This window comes from Propithecus coquereli, unplaced genomic scaffold (assembly GCF_000956105.1).
Source record: "Propithecus coquereli isolate 6110/MARCELLA unplaced genomic scaffold, Pcoq_1.0 Scaffold42, whole genome shotgun sequence".
Taxonomy (NCBI): domain Eukaryota; kingdom Metazoa; phylum Chordata; class Mammalia; order Primates; family Indriidae; genus Propithecus; species Propithecus coquereli.
The window spans coordinates 6169783-6188277 of NW_012149952.1; the positions used below are offsets into that span (position 1 = coordinate 6169783).

Here is an 18495-nt window from a genome sequence, read left to right on the forward strand (position 1 = left end):
GAGACTCTGTCTCCAAAAAAAAAAAAAAAAATAGATGTGGTCCCTGCCCTCATGGAGCTTATGTCTTATAGATGACTCAGTGACGGGCAAGCACTATCCCTTCCTATATTAGAATAACAGTTTCATTATGTTCACTGACAGATGCAGAGAGCAGAGAATAAAGTTACAAGATCTAGGGGCTAGAAGCAGTCCTTTGTGACTACCTGTAACAGTTTAGTAAATGTGCATTTTTCAGTAGAGCAAATATTAAAATAACTTAGCTCTTTCTTTTGTTATGTTCCATTTTCCTGAGAAAGAAACCATTGATCAGCAAACTTAGATCAGGGGTTCATTCCAAACAGCCCCTTTCAGGGCATGGCCAAGAATCAGAACAGTTTCCTGTTGCCTGCACCACCTGTCCCAAGGCCTCTCGGAACCCTAAAGGACCTTCTTTCTGAATCATTGGCAAAGAGAGCTTCATTTGGTGCTGGGCATATTTTATTGTCTTCTCATTCTTTGGAAAATATTTCAAAACTCTGTTAACCGGAACATTCATCTCACGTGGCCTCCCTATTCTCCCAACTTTTTGCATAAGTTGGAGTGTGCAATATATTTTTACTTTCAGTGCTGTCCTGGCAGGAAGATGCAGACAGAAATCCCTTCTAGATGTTCTGTTTTACTTGTTTTTGTCTATCTTAGGAAGTAAAAGTTAATGATCTGTACTTGAAAGAGCCAGCTAAAAATGATATTCAGAAATAAATAGGACATGTTCAAATTTATGTGTGTTTGACTTTATTCCCCCTGACTTAAAAATAGTTTTTCTCTTGGCCATACCCGAAGGTCAGATTTTAAGCAGCGGTTCCACATCTTCCTCTTTCCTCTCCAGTTCTTTCCTTCTCCTAACATTTTGGTTTGTAGGAACTGGCAGCAAGTAAAGGGGGAAACTGAACTTGAATTTCCAGCTCAGACCTCTGCTGAATAAGAACCAGGAGGAGTTCATGGGATGGGGGAGTCCCCAGAATTTGATGGGTGGTGGTGACTCCCTGTCCCTGGAGAATTGAGATACACTCCCCTCCCCGAGAATGTTCCATTAGATATCTGCTATCCCCTTAGCTGGAGCTAGACAGTGATAATATTCTAGAAGGTGAGGTGTAGGTCTGCTTAGGGGAAAAACAACTCAAGCAGGTTAACTCTTCTTTTCCTCCTAGTACCTGCTTTTGTTGTTCAGATGTTTTGCTTATTCTGCACTCCCTGGATCCTAGAATACTGGAAATCTCTACATTGCTCTATTTCTTGTTTGGCGGTATGGAGAGACCTCAAAGCTCATGAGAATACATGACTGCTAGGCTGAGAGTGTCCTTGCAGTGTGTGAGCACAGCCATTGTGCACTTCGGATGCACCAGGCAGACAGTAGGCGTGAGAGTGGCTGAGTGGAAGCAGCCAGGGACGCGAGTAGTGGAGGAGAGGTAGTGAGAGCTGATGCCAAAAGGCCTAGGCTGGGGACCAGGAGCCCCAGGTCCTAGTCCCTGCCCTGTGTCTTTGTCACTGCTAGCACAGCTGGGCTAGCTTTCAGGGTGGCCTGGTAAGTAGCAGCCCCTGAGCAAGTCGACACATTGGGCTGTGTGTTGACCTGGACGAATCATTCAGCCTGCTGTCTTGGAGCTTCAGTTTCCTCACCTGTTCAGTGGGGATGATAATTAGCTTCTCCTCTCAGGGTGGTTGGGAGGATACAGTCAAATAATAGAGATGAGAGCATTTTGAAAAGTTGAAAGTGCTGCAGAGTATAAAGTGGTATTATTAATGCCTGGGCCTTTTCATCATGTCTCATAAGTATAGGGAGGTTTGTATTGCTTCTGTCTCGTGTTTTTCTTCTTTCCTTAGTTGAGTCTATTTTCTGGTATTAATTTGCATGTGAGTTGCATTTGGGTTGGCCCGTACTGGGAATTATTTTCAGTTGTTGGTGTCAATACCATTCACAGTGAAGTTATTTGAACAATGTAGTCACCCAACTTGCAGAAGAGGCATTTTGTTTAATGCCCGTCTCTCCATTGGTGTTTGTATATAGAGAGTATGGGGCCTGACTTTGCACCTTTTAATATGACTTTGGGTGTTTATTCAATGGCTTTATGAATGCAGACTCCCTAGACCTCTGTAAAGTGATGGGGTGTGGATGCCTTTGGGGATTAGCCAGGGCACTGGATTCAGTCCAGAAGAGCCTCTGTAGCCCACTGTGGAAGGCAGCACTTGGCAGCCCCTTCCCCCTGGTCCCCTACTCTGGGTGGCTCATGTCCATGTGTCAGAAACGGGATGCATGGCTCAGGCCTGGGAGAGCTTTCTTATGAAGCGAAACTGACCTCAACCTGACTCTATCTCTCCACAGTGCCGGAAGCCGCCCAGTGACCCCCAGGAACCCACCAAGAAAAGCCCTAGGGGGGTTTCAGATTCAGGTAAAGAGCACAATGGAGTCAGGGGAAAGCACAAGCACCGGAAGCCAACAAAGCCGGAGTCCCAGTCTCCAGGAAAACGAGCCGAGGGCCACGAGGAAGGTAGGCTGAGAGGGATCCCTGTGGCACGGTGGTGAGGGGACAGGGGCTCAGAGACTGACTGGGAAGGTGAGACTTCTTCACTTGAGAAAGGAGGTATGATTGACACCTGGAGGCTGAGGCAAGGGAGGAGGGACAGGGGCTCATTCTGTTCACCCTGGGTGCTAGAATAAGGCACACTGTGAAGGCCAAAGGAGGTGGTTTTCAGACAGACAAATGTGGGTCCTACAACAGAGTAGCCAACCCATTTTCCTGCGGTGGGTCTAGGCTCAAAGAAGAAACAGGCATCAGGAGGATTTGGACAAAAATGGAATGGGGATTTGTTATACTGTTTTCTCTCCCTTTGAGTGTATTGGAAAACTCCTATTCTAAAAAGATGAAATTAAATAGCTAGCTAGCCAGCTAGAAGGATTTAGAGAAATTGTCAACCTTTATTATCATTCAGGAGCACACAGGGTGTTTGGGGTGTGGGGGAGTATGTGTGCTTAACCTGTGCACTCTGCCACAAATAGTTCCTCTGCACCCAAGCATTCCTGAGTAGTCCATGTTCATGGTCTCCCCCATCTGACATGACCTGCCTCTTCTAGTCTGTTCTTATATAGCAGTTTTCCTCTGTTCACCGCTCCCTGCTCCTATCTTCCCGCCTTGCTCAGTCCTCTAAGATTCATTGAGGTTGCCCTTCTCTGGGACCTCCTCCAGCTCAGTTATAACTTTGTTGAGGTGCAGCAGCCTCAGAGTCACCCAGGCGGCCGGGCCTCCTTTCTGACATGCTGTCCAATCAATACTGTCCGCTGCCTTCTTTGGTGTCAGCAAAAGTGACCAAATTCCCAGTTTTCAAAAACTACTGGGAAATACTTATTCTCTACAAGAGGTACACGTGCGATAGCAGCGTAAAGGGAGCTAGTAAGTGTAACCCAGGGTAACCACAGGGTAAACGCAAACCCTCCCTTGATTTTTCCACCTGAGCCTCTCAGGTAGGCTTCCTGGTTTTTAGACTCTGATTGTGATATTTCTGCCTTCTGCCCTGAAACCACACATTCCTCCAGGTTCCTTGGAAAAGAAAGCAAAGAGCAGTTTCCGTGACTTCATCCCCGTGGTTCTGAGCACCCGGACGCGCAGTCAGTCTGGTGAGTGAGACTAAGGCGATGGCCCCTCTTGGGATAGCCTACAAAAAAAAGAGGCAGCAATCTGGTTGAGCGCTTTGCCACTGGTCCAGGTGGAGTGCTGGGAATTGAATTCACTGTACCAAGATGGCAGAGACAGGAGAGCCCTGGGTGGGGATAGGGGGCATTGCCCATGATTTTAAGACTATTTAACTTTTCAGAGCAGGGATTTGACATCTCTTATTGGGACCCAATGGGAGAAAGAGAAAAGTCCTCTTCCATTTAAGAAAGCTGGTTCTCCTCCATGCTTTGGCATCTTGTGATTTAGGGCCAATCTCAGGCACAGACATTTAACCTTTGGGCCTCGGTCTTATTGCCCTTTGTGACTGGCATCATCAAAATTGGAAAGGTCATTCATTGATTCATCAGGGCCAGCAGAATCACATTTGGCCCCCTGACTTTGTATCAGTCAATCCCCAGGGTCTAAAAAAAAAAAATAGCCCTTTCCCGTCCCCACTGCCTTCTGCAGGCCTCCTTGTTGGTGCACAGGGCTAGAGATGGTGGCCCAGGTTCACCCAGATTTCCATGCAAATTGGACAGAATGGGGAGGCAGGGCGCAGTGTAAACTCAGTTGTCTGACATTCTATTAACTGGCACCTCTGCACATGGTGAGCACAGTGGTGGTAATTGGGGCTTGTAATGAGGGCCTGGAGGCCTCGCAAAATCCTGAAGTGTCCTCTGAATCATCAAAGAGCGATTACACTATAGCCAGTCCCATTTTAGTGTTAAACATGCCATACTGGATTTGATTCTTTGGAAATTGGTGATCTCTGTGTGATCTCTATGGTGATTCTGTGATAACCAGAATATTAGATTAACCAGAACACTCGTTCCCTGCCTGGTCTATACAACGGACAGATCGTTGGTTGTTTGCTGTCTTTACGTGGTCTGACTGACTTCAAGCTTTGGTCAAGGGCTGTTCTGTTTGCCTCGAACCATTTCTTTCTTCTGCTGACCTCTCTTGGGTCTGTGGATTGTCGAGTTAATAGCTGGGCCTTGGGAGAAAGATGGTAGTGTGTCACAGCTGCTTCCGAGGAAGGTGTCAGATCTCCTGTAGTGCGAAACTGGGCCAATTTAGGATTGGACTTTTGTTGTTAGCAGAGTTGGAGGAAAGAGTGGGGAGAGAAAATGGTCTCTTGGCAAGTTGGCCGAGGAGGGCAAGAAAGGTGCCATCCATCCCCTGGTGGTTGGGAGAGAAGGGGGAAGAACCTGCCCAGTGGTGAGGAGCAGCTGCAGCGTGGTACAGGGAGGTGCCAGTGAGAAAGCTCCACCCCTGAGCTCTTGGCAATTCAGGAGGAGGTGGGGTCAATTTAAGGGAAGAGGTCCTGGCTGGGTGCATTTGGCGTTACTCAACCAGGCTGTTTCACAGGAAAGGGACTCCTTCTGGCTTCGCTTTTCCTGAGACTCTTCCTTTTGTGATGATTCTTCTTGTCCAGGGTGGCTCTGTCCCTGAGATTGGTGGTGTCACAGAGTGAGCAGGGGCTGGGGAGCCCTCCCTTGACCTCTTCTAGACCCCGATTTCCCAAATACCAGGGGCCTTTGGCCCTCTTCTGCCGCTCACACAATGCTTGGTGCCTCGTAAGTACTAAGCAAGGATTTGTGGAGTGAATTCAAGTGACACAGTAACGTGGATGCATAAGGATGTGTGTGTTTGTTTAATACTTGATAGTTGTCTGGTATATCAGACTCTGTAAAGCACTTACAGGTGAAAGATCTCATTTAAGCCTCAAAACAGCCCTGTGTGGTCCATAAGGGGAGAACAGTATCCCCATTTTATAGATGAGGAAACCACAGTGAAGGAACTTTCCCAAAGTGTACAGCTAATAACTGGCAGAGCCTGAACTTGAACCCAGACCTTCAAGCTCCTAGTCCAGGGCACTCACTTCGACACCATACTTTATCCTTTGAAGAGGTACCTGACCGTCCTCTGTGCATCCCGTCCACAGGAAGCATCTGTAGCTCCTTTGCTGGTATGGCAGACAGTGACATGGGAAGCCAAGAAGTCTTCCCCACAGAAGAGGAAGAGGAGGTGGCCCCCACCCCAGCTAAGCGTCGAAAGGTCAGAAAGACCCAGCAGGATACCCAGTATCGCAGCCATCATGCCCAGGACAAGACTCTGCTGAGCCAGGGCCGCAGACACTTGTGGCGAGCCCGAGAAATGCCCTGGAGGACAGAGGCTGCCCGGCAAATGTGGGACACCAATGAAGAGGAAGAGGAAGATGAAGAGGAGGGCCTGGTGAAGAGGAAGAAACGGAGAAGGCAGAAGAGCAGAAAATATCAGACTGGGGAGTACCTGACCGAGCAAGAAGAAGAGCAGCGGCAGAAAGGGAGAGCAGGTAAGGCTGGCCAGGGCTGCTGTTACTGCAGCGAGTGTGGCGTCTGGCAACCCTCAGGCATCTCTACACCAGCCAAAGTCCTCAGGACCCAAAGAAACCTGGTGCTATGACCTCCAACTGCCAGAGGGGGTCACTTAACTCCAGCCCCAAACTTTTGGCTTTGGGTTGAGATTGCATGAGTTTGGATTGGCCTACAGGTGAGCTGAGGACGAAGGGCCCAAGCCCTTTGCTTTCTTATAGAAGTCTGAACCTGTAGGCAAGGCCATGGTGACATCCTTGGCATGGGACAGCTCGATACCAGGGAGTTCTCTGGTTGGCTTGGGGGAGTCAAGTCTTTCGGGAGGACAGGTTCTCTTTCCTAGAATCTTGGGTTTAAGAAGAAAGAGGGCATCGGCTGCCTTTCCTGGGATGCCTCAAGCCCCTAAACTAAAAAGAAGTATAGTGGTTCCCTCAAACCAACAGAAGGACTTCAAGTAGAAGCGGGGACGACTTTGCTTTCTCAGTTAAAGCCACAATGATTATTCAGAGGCGGAATGAAGCTTTGAGGTGACCCAAGCAAGGTGGCGTCATTTTTGTTGGACCTGAGTTGGGAAAGCAGGCAGCCCAAAGAGAAAACCAGGCTTTCTTTGGCCGCATCAAATGCTATGATATACAATCATGGAGACACAGACTGTCACAAGAGGCTAATAGCAGTACGTTCCACTACGTACTGTTCAGGCCCATTCCTATAGTGGATTTCTAAATGAGCAAAAAGCCTATCTCTGGGTTCCATAAGAACATCTCTGTTTTTCACTCTCATTCTCTGACCTCTACCCTGGAAGCACCAATTGATTGGCTTCTATAATGCATTCATCCTCAGCTGCCGGTAAACATCTGCAGTTTCCTTATTAGCTATAACTGAATAATCCCGTTGAGTGGGCAGTAGATTCTGGGTTTGCTATAATGCAAAGAAGGCTTAACCTCATTTCCAGCTCTGTTTAAGTGGAAATATATATGATACCCATCCCTACGTTCAAGTGAGTAATTGAGCTAATTTTCATCAACTATGTGAGAGAGTGGGGACAGTTTTCTCTTTCTTCTGCCAGGGCCATAAATGGATTGGTCAGGAATGAGCTGTCAAGCCGTTGGCCTCAGCCACTTGTGTTAGGATGAAGAGGAGCTTTTGTATATTACCCAATCTTCTCTAATGGCGACTGGTTTGCTAGCTTGGAAGCTTCCTATGGAAATTATCAGCTCTTGGAACCAGAAGGACCTTCAGGGTTGCCTGGTCCAGTTTTCCACCCAGTGCAGAGATAGAGATCTCCACAGTATTCTTGACTGGTAGCTAGTGTTCGTGTGAACACCTCCAGTGACATGGAGAACACCACCGATCGAAGCATCCTATTTGATTTGGGGGCAGCTCCAATTGTTGGAAAGTGGGTCATTCTCCTTCTATGGATGTGTCTAAGTGTTTTTCATTGAGGAAGCTGGCTTTGGCATGTGGTGTGGTCACCTTCCTCCAGATATGATGATGGCATCTTCATGCAGGAATTTTCTGACAAACATCTCTCTTCTCAGAGAGCTCCAATCCCTCCTACTGCTACCTGTCTTTCAGGTTGACATCAGAGAGTCAGGCAAAGGCCAGACTAGGCAGGTCACCCTACTCCTGACTGAGCCTTATGACCTTTCCTTTCATCCTGGGCTTGGCTTTCTCCCTTCTTGACCTGTGGAGGAGGTAGGGAGAGCCACTTCCACTCATAGATCTACTGCCTCCACTCTCTGGTCCTTTGTGTGCTACTGTAAAGCCCTTGCTCCTCTTGTAATTGAATAAACTCCAGAGCCTGCCCTGCCCTGGGTAAACGGGGTAGGGGGCTGTTTCTTTGCCTGGGCATTGAATGCTGTAATATGGCTTCCCCATGTTTCCTGAGGTCCTTACGAGGCATGGTTCTGTTTCTTCCTCTTTTGCCTCAGCCCAAACTTGTTGGATCAAAAGCCCAAATTTAGGCCAGGCATGGTGGCTCACGCCTGTAATCCTAGCACTTTGGGAGGCTGAGGTGGGAGGATCGATTGAGGTCAGGAGTTAGAGATCAGCCTGAGCAAGAGCAAGACCCCGTCTCTACAGAAACTAGAAAAATTAGCCAGGGATGGTGGCACTAGCCTCTAGTCTTGGCTACTTGGGAGGCTGAGGCAGGAGAATCGCTTGAGCCCAGGAGTCCAAGGTAGCCGTGAGCTATGATGGTGCCACTGCACTCTAGTCCAGGTGACAGAGCAAGACCCTGTCTCAAAAAAAAAAAAAAAAAAAAAACCAAAACCAAAAACCTGAGTTTAGAACTTTCTGTCTGGAAGTGTCATTACAGACCATGTAGTACAGTAATTTTTGGACAGGCTGTGGGGACCCACTAGTGGACTGGGGCTTGTTGAGAGAAAGGGGTGGTACGGCAGATGGCCTTCCAAAAGCTGAGCATAAGCTATAGCCAGCTCCTCATACTGGAATGATGACTCTTACATCTGGATCTGCCCTTGGCAATGTCACATGCAAGAGCCTTTGTCAAGGTCAGGGGATGCGCAACTTGAGAACTCTTGGATCTCAATCCTTTTATTTCAAAAATTGGAGAAACTGAGGTTGCAGTTAATTCACTTCACAGACATACTGATCTTTTGCCATAAGGTAGGCATGGTGTTCAGCCCTGTGGGGGAGACATCAAACACATGGGCATGGCCCTACTTCAGGAGCTTGTACTTATTAATAAATAATACTATAATGATGCCTTATTCCTTATAATACTTTACAAAAGGGCTATGCATGAATTACCTCATTTAATTCTCATACCACTCCTGTGATGTGGATTATATTCTCCCCATTTTACCTATATGGAAACTGAGGCTCAGAGCAATTATGACTTGCCTCTAGCCAATCACACAGTTAGTGCACCCAGCCACATAACACTAATGTTAAAAGATAAGGGTAAACACAGTCTGTCACTCCTACACATGGGGTTTAGGACAGACCCTATGGGATGATGCTCTTGATAATGGAGTTTCTAGCAGGCCATTTTGAAATTAGAATGTGCTCTGTTCAGCGAGCTGTGGCTAGAATTAGAGATGTTGTCCAGTATGTTCTAGTGGCACTGGTAACTTGATTTCCACCCAGGGAGGGCAGCAGGTTTCCAGTCTTGACTGCCAGGTAAGTAGGCCCATGGCACTTCTGGTTTTGGGAAGTGTCTGTGGCTTTGATCTTTGTGTCCTCAGAGGGTGACATTCGGGGCAGTCAAGTGGATAGAGCTGAGGCTATGAAGGCAGCCTTCTATCGCTTATTTACTCCCCACTCCCTTGTACATGATAGTTAATGTCAGCAGAGTGGCTAAATTTGCTTTCATACTGGAGTGGAGAAAGAGACAAGGGGATGGAGGAGAAGCTGAAAAGAAATTCCCATTTGCTCTGGGCTATGGGGGAATGTTAAGGTTAAAATTACCCTCATCTTGGAGACAGCCCGATGGGCGCCCCCTGCTGGCAGGGCTGGGAGCTGTCTCCTGCTTGTAGAGGAGGGACTTTGATGTTGGAGTATAGTGTGTCCATTCAAGAAGCATTTAGTGGAGCAGCACTGCACTAAATACCGACAGCTGATAGTTATATGTCTTTGCACTGCGATTCTAATCCCCGAAGTCCTCTGATTCATCTTAGAGGAAGACGTTTTCTGTGTTCCATTTCTCTGACATCCGTTCTTTCCTGTTTCTTGCCTTCAGATTTAAAGGCCCGTAAGCAGAAGACTTCCTCCCAGAGTTCGGAGCACTGCCTCAGGAATAGGAACCTTCTTTTGCCCAACAAAGCCCAAGGGATCTCTGATTCACCAAATGGTTTCCTCCCAAATAACCTGGAGGAACCAGCCTGCCTTGAAAATTCAGAAAAGCCATCAGGAAAACGAAAGTGCAAGACCAAGCACATGACAAACGTCTCAGAAGAGGCAAAGGTATGTTGCCATCACGGGGAGTTGTGCAGGAGAGGGGAGCGGGCCAGAGACGGCAGGCTTCCCACCACGCTCCTCAGCCAGTAATCCTCTGTGGGACGGACAGAGGGAGGGAGGGAGTGTAGGGGGAGGATCAAATTAACCCATATTTATGAAAGTCTTCTAAACTAGTTCTAGAAGGGTTGGAGGGCAGATCTGAAGAATGGGAACTACTACTGTAGTTATAGCTAACTATAGGGTTTGGTCCATGATGGCTTTTCCTCTACAATCCTTGGATCTACTTTGAGTTAAGGAAGAGTTAAAGAATATGGCAGGATGTTAGCCTGAATAGCTTGTTAACATCCAATCAAGAACCTTTTGTTTGGGCTTAACTCACTGGAAATCAATCATGGAGCTTTCTGGTTCAATCAAGGTAGAAAACAACTTGTAGGAGCAAGGTTTTGATCTCCAGACAATGGTTGCTTGAGGGTGGGGCCAAAGGAATTCCACTTGGGCCCAGGTTATAGCTGCTCTTCCCCACCGCCACTCCCCAGTTCCTTTGTTTCTCATGGAAGCATAGGAGCGAGTGGACACTCACCAGTCAGTAGCCAGACAAGCATTCCTAGAACCCCTGTTCAAAATCAACATCTCTTTTGGGTCTGATGTTCATGGCATTGGTGTTGGGTTCCATGTTGTACCATTAGAAAAAAAAATCAGACAGTCCTCATGCAGGGTAAGCCTTACATTTGAGGGACGTGAAGGTCCAGAGTCAAATGTATACCCATAATATGTGTTCGTCATTGACAGTCAAAAGCAAAAGGTTATCTTGGGCTTGTTTTGGTGGTTGTGATTCCTATGGCTCTCTCCAGCTCCAGAGCAGGGGTCTCTGAATGGCACTGCTGGGAGACCCAGGTGTTTGTGTTCCCTCCTTTCCTTTTCCTCTTCCCAGAGTCTCATTCCAGCTCAGACAAGGTACTCAAGCTTATTTCCTCATCTTTAAAAATGGAGCCTGGTGCTCCATGCCCTCTCTGTCTCACAAGGGTTCTTGGGGGAACAAAGGAGGCAATGTCTGTGACAGGCTTTGATAACCATAAAGTGCTCTCCAAGGGCTGGCGTGCATCATCGTGCTTCAGGTGGGGGCAGGAAGGAGGGAACAGAGGCGTGGCATGGCCAGGTAGCCGTGTCCATTTCTTCTGATCCTCAGTGTGGGAGAAAGACAGGGGCCCTGGGGAAAAGCAGGGAACTCCTGTGTGTGCTAAGCGCTTCATTCACATTATCACTTTTAATTCCTGCAACGCCTCTTGGAGGTGGGCACTTCAGTATCCTCATTTCATTTCACAGCGAGGAAACTGAGGCTCAAGGAGGTTAAGGGACTTGTGCAGGGTCACTCGATGGTAAGGAGTGACAGAGCTGGGACGTGAAGCAGGCCTGTCTGCCTCTGGAGCCCAGGCTCATTCCATATGCCTCCCAGGGTCCGAATGGGTGGCTTCTGTTTGTATCCAGGAGACACTGGGGGAGGGGGGCAGTTGGACAGAAACCAGTGCCACCCAAGCAGCTCTGGCAAAAGGTGGGCATCCCAGGCTCCTGGTCTCCCCCTCCCCTTCCCCCTACTCCTCCCCAGACACTCACATGGACGGCCCCGTTCCACACAAAGGTAACCAGCTGCCTGACATTCGGCAGCACACGCTAATGCTTCTGTCTGGTTATTCTGCCTGGCAGTGTGTCTGCTGAAATGTTCTCCTGGAGAGGTTTTTGTCCATCCCCAGGGCCTCCCTTTCTCCCTCCCGCCTTTCTTTCTCTCCCAGTCACCACCACCTGCTCCAGTTGCCCCCATGGCACGGGGCTTTGTAGTGGGAAGCAAGGCGGGGGGAGGGTGGGGGACGCTCCTGTAACACTAAAGCAGGGCATTGGCCGAGGACTTCTTCCCACAGGGGCTCAGAGCCAGGGGGAAGGGAGGGAGGAGGGGTTCCCCGACTTGTTCTTGCTCCTCCCTATCTCAGCCTGCTTCTCTGCTCTCTGGCGGCTCTGGCCCCCAGAAGGAGAGGCACCCTTTGGTTCCTGGCTTGGCTTAGCGAAACCCTGGGTACTTTACCCAGCACCCTGCAGTCCTGCCATTGTACACTCTATCCTCCTGGTGATAAAGCAGCATTATACCCTCAAAGCTGGCGCCTTCCTGCTAGAGCTTATACCTCTCTGCCCTTTCTGGATGGGGACTGGGATTGTGGCTTCTCGTTGTCTTGGGGCTTACCAGAGGAAACAAAGGCCCTGAGCCCTCATTTTTCCTCTGCTATTGCTCCTTTCCTGTCTTTGTCTTTCTAGGCAACTTTTCTGGCTGCCCAAGGCTCTTGCTCATGGCTGGCTTGAATCAAGTCAACAAATATTTGTTGCAATAATGTGCCCAGCCCTGAGTTAAGTGCTTTAAGGAACAGAAAAAAAGATGACAATACGAACCCTGCCCCCAAGGAGCTTAAAACCTAGGAGGAGAGGCCGGGCGCGGTGGCTCACGCGTGTAATCCTAGCACTCTGGGAGGCCGAGGCGGGTGGATTGTTTGAGCTCAGGAGTTCGAGACCAGCCTGGGCAAGAGCGAGACCCCGTCTCTACCAAAAAAATTAATCGGCCAACTAAAAATATATAGAAAAAATTAGCCGGGCATGGTGGCACATGCCTGTAGTCCCAGCTACTCGGGAGGCTGAGGCAGTAGGATCGCTTGAGCCCAGGAGTTTGAGGTTGCTGTGAGCTAGGCTAACGCCACGGCACTCACTCTAGCCAGGGCAACAAAGTGAGACTGTGTCTCAAAAAAAAAAAAAAAAAAAAAAACCTAGGAGGAGAGGCAAGACTTACCTGTGAAACACTGGAACAAAAGAAGAAAGTAAGGCATCAGGCATCAGATTACGTGATTTAGACTAGGTGCTCTGGATATGCAGAGAAAGAGGGTAGTAGAACCAGGGGGTTATTGAATATTGTAGAAGACATAGGACCGAAGTGACACCTTGATGCTCTGAGGGATTTGGATAAATAGGAAGTATTAGTTATATTTATGGTATAACAAATTATTCTAAAACTTGGCAGCTTTACACAACAATAAGCATGTATAATATTATCTCACAGTTTCTGGGAATTCAGGAGCAGCTTAGCTGGGCCTGGCTTGGGGTATCTCATGAGGTTGCAGTTGAGGTGTCAGCCAGGGTGGCATTCATCTGAAGGCTTGACTGGGACTGGAGAATCTGCTTCCAGGGTATCTGCTTACATGGCTGGCAAGCTGATGCTGGTTGTTGGCGGGAGGCTGCCTTTCCTTTTCCCATGGATCTCTCCAAAGGGCTGCTTGAATGTCCTCAGGACATAGCAGCTGGCTTTCCCCACAGTGAGTGATCCAAAAAAGAGCAAGGGAGAAGCCACAGTGTTTTTAGGACCTAGCCTAAGAAGGCACACACCGTCATTTCTGCAGTCTCCTGTGGGTTACACAGGTCAGCCCTACACAACACAGGAGGGGGCTACACAAGAGCATCAATGTCAGGGGGTGGGGATCGCCAGGGGCCATCTTGGAGGTTGGCTACCACAGCGTGCCCTCTGCTCACCCCCAGTGATTCATGTCCCTCCCATATGCAAAGTATACCCCTCCCAAAGCCCCCCAGAGTCTCATCCAATTATGGCATCAGCTCCCAGTTGAGAATCTCATCATCTAACTTAGGTCCAGGTACACACGAGGCTCCTTCGATCGGGTTCCTTGAGCATAGCTCCTCAAGCATAGTTCCTCCTGATCTGAAGCCCCCTGAACTAGAGACAGATTGATTACCTGCCCCCATAGCCCCAATATACCACAGTAGGACAGGCATAGGAACCCCCTGTAGATATTCCAGTTCAAAATGGGGGAAAAAGGGAGGCACACAGGAATTGCTCAGGAGGGTACAACTCCTCATGTTTTGTGGGCACCCACCGTGTTCACTGTTGTGGAGCCTTTGTAGTTCATTATCTCAAAGACCCTGCAAGGAAGAAAGTGAGGCTCCACGAGGTTAGCCCTTTGCCCCAGGTCCTGTAGCTAATGGATGGCAGAGGCAAGATTCAAACTCCAGCCTGTCTGATTCTCAAGCCTGAGCTCATTCTACCACCCCAGGTGGGCCTGAGTATGATATGGGGACATGGTGTGGTGAAAGATGGGAAACGCCTGTGAGGGTGGCCTGTAGGGGGAAGGTATGTGCAAAAAGAGTGAGGCTGTAAGGAGCTGTGACTCTTTAGTTAAAGATAGCTGTCTGCACTTCTCTTTACTCTCACAGTCTGCTTCTGCTTATTTATGCATAGGACTTGTAAAAACCTCAATAAATGGGGATTGGAGGCAGATAAAGAAGGCATGCAGAGTGCTTGAGAGAAGCTGGGGATGTCTCCTCAATCTCTGATTTCCAATCCCTTTGTCATTCCTTGGTTGAGGATTTGAGCCTCTTCACATCTCCCCACTGAGTAGAAATGCATGGGAACCTGTGCTGATCCTGGCAGTACTTCATGTGGCTAGTGACCTGCCCAGCCTCCAGCTTCAAACCTGACAGTGGTCCCAGCCATTTAGGGTACTGTAAGCAAAACACAGCATGGACACAGGTGAAATGAGATGGCCTTGGCAGCAGAGTGGAGTGGCCGTGATGGATGGGATATGTTGCCTGGCCTGACCCACATCTCTGCTTTACAGGGCAAAGGTCGTTGGAGCCAGCAGAAGACACAACCTCCCAAATCTCCCACCTCAGTGAAACCCACAGAACCATGTACACCTTCTAAGTCCCGAAGTGCCGGCCCAGAGGAGGCCTCAGAGTCACCTACAGCCAAGCAGATCCCCCCAGAGGCACGTCGACTCATAGTGAACAAAAACGCTGGCGAGACCCTCCTGCAGAGGGCGGCTCGTCTTGGCTATAAGGTAAGGGAGATCTCCAGCCACAGGGTGCCATTGGGCTGGGCAGCTGTGGGGAAGCTTCTCTCCCTGTGCCCTTCTGGTGATTGAATCCAGGCTGGCCTCCCTCCACTGCCCAGATTGCCCCTGGGGCTGCTTGCCCCTCATTGCTCTGATCTCAATGTGTGGGAATGCAAGCTCATTTGAATGTCACTTTGGGATGAATGCGATTGAAATGGTAACACAATATCATGCAGTATATTCCTAGACCAGTAGTGGGATTTTTGGATTTTCATGTTGTCTTGAATTTCCCTGTATGAAATTCAGGGAATTCATACAGGGATCCCCCCTCGGAGAGGAACAAGGGGTGATTATTGCTCATTCTTATCTCCTCCTCTGGCATCCTCTCATTTCAGCTTCCAGGAGAGGGGTCAAGAGTGTGTTTAAGGGGCAAGGCTGAGCTAACCCCACCTTACACCACTTCCCTATAGATTGGAAAGAAGGCAGGAAAGGAAGCTGCCTCTTGAACACCTCTTTTGTCATGTTAAGAACTCTGATAACTTCATATCATTTAACCTTCACAGTAAGCCTATGGAGGTAGGTTTTATTGTCCCCATTTTATGGATGAGAAAATCAAGGCTTAGCAATATTAAGTGATATGTCCAAGATCACTCAACTACTACATATGTGTGAGTCTGAATTCAAACCAAGGCCTTTTAATTCCCAAGTGCTAGGGTAGGGGTGCAAGACTGACTCATTCACCATAATTAAGTTATGTTGTTGGACATTTCAGTTGTTCCCCATTTTTTGTTGGCCATGTATCTTTGTCCACAACACTGATTATTTCCTAAGGGTTTGCTCCTGGCAGTGGAGCTGCTGGGTTAGTTACAGAGTGTGCCTTTTGTTCTAAGGCTTTCAATCCCCATACCTGACTTGTTTCAAGCCAGCCATGCTCCCAGCCGGGCTGGTCAGCTCAGGAGAGCTGACGTGACAGTGTGTCACCATCAGGCCACCCATCTTTTCTAAGCACCTGGTGTGGGTGCCTGGATAGCTGCCAAGGGAGACCTGAAGCAGAAATGAAGACCAATCCGTGCCGTCAAGGTTAATTGCCTTGTACCCTGGGCAAAATCAGCAAACAGGAAACCATCGGAGGAACAAAGAGGGGACAGGGCTGGAGCACAGGGCAGCCAGTCGGGAGGGCAGAAGAAGCCTTCTGGGGCTTTGGGAAGAGACAAACATCTGCACGGGTACAGAGAGTAGGAGGCCTCACACTTTCTCCTGGGTAAAGGCAACCTGACAGTTTCTGTATACAGGTGGCAGAGCCCCCAACACAGGCGCTCCAGCCAGCCAGCCTGGGAGCTGTCAGGCAGAACAGCGGAGTGGCCCATCTCCCCAGTGCCCTGGAGAGGGCTGGTGATAGTGCACCGGTGGTGTCCGATGCTCAGAAAGCCAGGCAGCCAGTGATGCTGCCAGCCTCTCCCCTGCCCCTCAGCTTATCCACCAGCTTCTTCTCATTCTAGCTAGGGTTCTTCAGGTCCCTGCAGTCCAGCCTCCGGTCCCATCATCTCAGCCCAAGGAAGTCAATCATTAAAGTGTGCATGAATGACTACTAGGTTATACTCAGACGATCCTGATTTGAGGGGAGGGCTAGAACTGACGACCCTGGCATGAACATTGGTCCTGCTGAGACCAGCATCCAGGGATAGTCCTTAAAACAATTCTTACTTCCTTGTTCTCGAATTACCACCAGAGGCTGTGCTCATTTCCCTAGTCTGGGGCTGGCTTGCCAAGCTCAGGGAGTCAAGGTCTGAGCGCTTGAGCTCTAGGTGAGCAGGTGAGCCTCCCTGAGGACTTCACCCCAACAACCACCACCCAGACGAGTGTTCTTGGCCATAAGAAATGTCTCCCCATTGCCAAAGAAACAGCCTAGAGCTGGGGCGCTGGTGATAGCAGCTCAGGACAGACTTTGTCAAGGAAACATTTTGAGACTTGTTCCCCCTATAAAGGGCAGGCTCTGAGAATTCTAGGATACTGGGGGAGCTTGGAGTCTCGCTGGGATGAGTTCAAGAATTAGCCCTTTCTTTGCTCACGGAGCTGTCCCTGTCCCCACAGGATGTTGTTCTCTACTGCCTCCAGAAAGACAGTGAGGACGTGAATCACCGTGACAATGCTGGCTACACAGCCCTGCATGAGGCCTGTTCCCGGGGTTGGACCGACATCCTGAACATCCTCCTGGAGCACGGGGCCAACGTGAACTGCAGTGCGCAGGATGGCACGAGGCAAGAAGGCTGCTCCTCCCCCGGGCTCAGCCCTTCACTCAGCCTGGACCTTTCAGCACGCCAGGCTGCAAGTTGCAGAGAGGACTTGTCAGGCGTTTCGGAAAGACCGGTCTAGACTGAAGAGGGAACCAATTTAGGGCCCGGCTGATGAGCTCCTGGGTGGCCAGTCCTCATTGGTTACTAAGCGGAGGGAGGCTGCAGTTGTCTGGGAGTCATCCCATCACATGCAGCGGTCACCAGGAAGCCCACGCAGGCTTCTCTGCGCTCATCTTGGCCAGGCACTTGTCTCAGGCAGAATCTGAGGCTTTAGGAACTGGGAGACTTGACCTGAGGATCACATTCCAGATTTGATTTTTTTTTTTTTTTTTAGAAAGAGTCTCTGTTGCCCTGGCTAGAGTGAGTGCCGTGGCGTCAGCCTAGCTCACAGCAACCTCAAACTCCTGGCCTCAAGTGATCCTCCTGCCTCAGCCTCCCGAGTAGCTGGGACTACAGGCATGTGCCACCATGCCCGGCTAATTTTTTCTATATATTTTTAGTTGGCCGATTAATTTCTTTCTAATTTTAGTAGAGTCGGGGTCTCCCTCTTGCTCAGGCTGGTCTCGAACTCCTGAGCTCAAACAATCCGCCCGCCTCGGCCTCCCAGAGAGCTAGGATTACAGGCGTGAGCCACCGCGCCCGGCCTCAGATTTGATTTTTTAAATTTGATCTCTATGTACTTTTAAAAAATTCTACCTGCTGTGTCTTAAAGAAATTGCACCCATTCTCTTCTGTTCTACCGGAGGGCCTACTTCCTGGGCAAAGTAGAGACAGGAGCTGCAGACCAAGTAGAGGGGGCTCTGCACTCTGCTCATCTTCCTCTTGGGCAGTCACCTGGGTTCTTCACTTTTACTCTCCACAGCTGCTTTATTACAAGTCGGGGACCCATTCTCTGCCCAACCCCAGAACCACCAGTGGAGCTACACCATGCCCTAAGGACTGTCCCAAGACATGGGGAGAACATAAGAGAGAGAGAGTAATGGGAGGGAGGAGGTGGGGAGATGGTAGTGGAGGTTGCAGGCCAGAGGTGGCTCTCCTGCCCTAAGCCTTAAACCCCGATTACACCAGGGTTACTTGCCATGGGCTCATCTCATTTCTTTTGCCAATGGGGCAGCCTGAAGCCTGGAAACCCCTGTTCCCACTTGGGCCCTGTTGTCCTCACCCTTGTCTCACCTCTGCAGGCCAGTTCATGATGCAGTGGTCAATGACAACCTGGAGACCATCTGGCTCCTTCTGTCCTATGGGGCCGACCCCACACTGGCTACCTACTCGGGCCAGACGGCCATGAAGCTGGCCAGCAGCGACGCCATGAAGCGCTTTCTCAGTGGTAAGCACAGCTCGGATGTGAAGCCGTCATCCTTAGGGC

General features: G+C 49.4%; 1 protein-coding gene across 2 annotated transcripts in view; it reads left to right on the plus strand.

The window, feature by feature from the left end:
* Positions 1-18495, plus strand: part of BCORL1 (BCL6 corepressor-like 1) — a 43516-nt gene that overhangs the window by 10780 nt on the left and 14241 nt on the right. The window contains exons 4-10 of one of the 2 annotated variants that reach the window (XM_012653396.1): positions 2360-2525; positions 3569-3649; positions 5632-6021; positions 9744-9967; positions 14620-14841; positions 16927-17093; positions 18311-18456. In XM_012653396.1, the coding sequence (XP_012508850.1) occupies positions 2360-2525; positions 3569-3649; positions 5632-6021; positions 9744-9967; positions 14620-14841; positions 16927-17093; positions 18311-18456 (1396 nt within the window). The remainder of the gene's footprint in view (positions 1-2359; positions 2526-3568; positions 3650-5631; positions 6022-9743; positions 9968-14619; positions 14842-16926; positions 17094-18310; positions 18457-18495) is intronic. The other variant, XM_012653397.1, reaches the window with a different exon arrangement.